Raw genomic sequence first — 2,165 nt, forward strand, 5'->3', positions numbered from 1 at the left:
AACTCGACAGGATTCCACCACAATGCTGGTTAGTATAGAAGTTTTCAGGCTGGGATAACTGTAAGAGAACAATCTTATCTAATACCACTGTGTATTTGCCGGACATGTATACAAAAAAAGGAAATCAGATTGACCAATCGAGCAATTGAGCATATCTCATCAGGAATTTATCTAGTGAATATTAAGTAAGAGAAAATAATCATATATGAGCCCTATGTTATACTCCATCCAAAATTATAAGTACATGTCATTTATCCCTGAACTTTGCTGTAACATGGCTAACATGCATGCCTTAACACTGACAACCTTGTTTGCCTGTTTCAGCTTTTGACACAAATTTCTGAAGAGATGTGTAAATTTACAAAGAGAACAAGATAACTAGCCAACCTATTAATACAGTGCAAGAAACACTGCAAATACATAAGAAATAACTTGCTTAAGTAAAGCATTCCAAAAGAAAAATCACTCATGCAAACAAATCATATAGAACACACCATCATTCTGAGAACAACATATCATAGAGATAGTAGGTACTTCTACAGATGTGCCAAAAATAACACAGATGATTTTTTTCATAATTGGTAAACAGGCTACAACCGGTTGAGAATACTGATCTTGCAGACAGAACAAAAAGAGGCTCCAAGGTCCTGATGCCTTGCCCCAACACCGAGAAGAGACAGTAGCGAACCCAAGGAATAGATAAGTAATTCACCCACAATGTAAATGGTAAGTTTGGTACCAGAAGACAACACAATTACCATAAACCATCAAAATACTGGATTGACTTGTCACAGAATCCTGAATGTCAAGGAACAGATGAAGTAATTCACCCCGAATGTAAATGGTAAGTTTGGTAACAGAAGACAACAACAATTACCATAAACGATCAAAATACAGGATTGACTTGTCATTGAATCCTGAATATCAAGGAACTTCGTCAGGACCTTCGGCGTGATGCAGGTCCAAAGAAGAGATCAGTTCTGGATGGTAGCTGGATGTTTTGATTCAGTAGGAGAACAAGGCAATGCTTTTCACAGAATATCCTTCTCTGGTTGTCATCATTCCTCATATGAAGGGATAAAATCTTTCATTCTCTGGTAACAGAAAAGTACTCCACGATGAATGGTGGTATGGTTGGAAGAGACCATTATACGTCCTCGGAAACAACCACTCCAGCCTGCGACTCTCCAAGCACAGACAAGCGAACCAACAAGTGTACTCGAGCGGATGGAACATCTGTGATGTTGTGAAGTACACTATGCTACCCCGCATTGCCGCAATTTCCAGCCCATTGGTTAAGTGCCCAAGCTTCCGTTGAACTTTATCAGTCAGGTCGAATACCCTGATGTTAGCCCATGCCCCAGCATCAAGGCCATCTTCTTGACGCAGCATGAAACCAATGTTGAATCCATTTGAATAAGCAATGCACATGTTATCGCCGTTAATTTGGCCAAGGATCGAGCTGGGAAAACCATCCAGATTCAGGAGAGGTGGGATCATCTCAACAAACAATCGCGGGTTGTTTGGGTCGGGGTCCAAGACAACCACATACGCACGATTCCGATATGGCCAGTAGACGAAATTACCCACTCGCATGCCGCTCTCAGGCAAAAGATCACCTTGGCCGCCTTCCGGGTCGGGGTGCGGGACATCCAACCATGGGGAGAGGAACCAATCGCCGCCTATTCCCAAGAATGAGGAGAAGACCGCAGCCCGCAACCTGAACTTTCCATGGGCAACAAGACAGAAGATGCGAAAGCTTTCGGGGTTTTCGTCATCGCAGATCAGGCCGGCGTGAAGGAATTGACCATCGCCTTCGCGGTCGTCGTCGTCGTCGAAGATGTGGGCGTCACTCAGATCAAAGAACCGTTCGCACCACCGTGCCAAGGGGTTTAGCAGCGCGAGCAATAGCTCGCCCAGTTTCTTGAGGAGAAGGTAGCCGCCACGGGCGTCGTAGACGATCCAGTTAGCTTCCGGGCCATCGCGCGCCTGGAGGGTGGTGAGGAAAAATTCACCGCTCAAGATGGCGGCCACGAGCTCCGGATCATTCCGGCGGGCGGGGGCGAAGGCGGGGATGCAGTGGAAGCCATTGTGAGGGACATGTGGAAACGGCGTGTCGAAGAAGAGGCCGAGGAGGGGCGCCGGGTGGAGGTCGATGAATTGAC

General features: G+C 45.8%; 1 protein-coding gene across 1 annotated transcript; it reads right to left on the bottom strand.

Annotated features, from left to right (window-relative positions):
* Positions 1 to 680: 680 nt before the first annotated feature.
* Positions 681 to 2,163, bottom strand: LOC123076223 (uncharacterized; the record flags this gene model as incomplete). The annotated part of the gene is made up of 1 exon (XM_044498591.1): positions 681 to 2,163. A coding segment is annotated over one exon (1,098 nt), but the record flags the coding sequence as incomplete, so codon positions are not given.
* Positions 2,164 to 2,165: the final 2 nt, after the last annotated feature.

Source organism: Triticum aestivum, chromosome 3D (genome assembly GCF_018294505.1).
Source record: "Triticum aestivum cultivar Chinese Spring chromosome 3D, IWGSC CS RefSeq v2.1, whole genome shotgun sequence".
Taxonomy (NCBI): Eukaryota; Viridiplantae; Streptophyta; class Magnoliopsida; order Poales; family Poaceae; genus Triticum; species Triticum aestivum.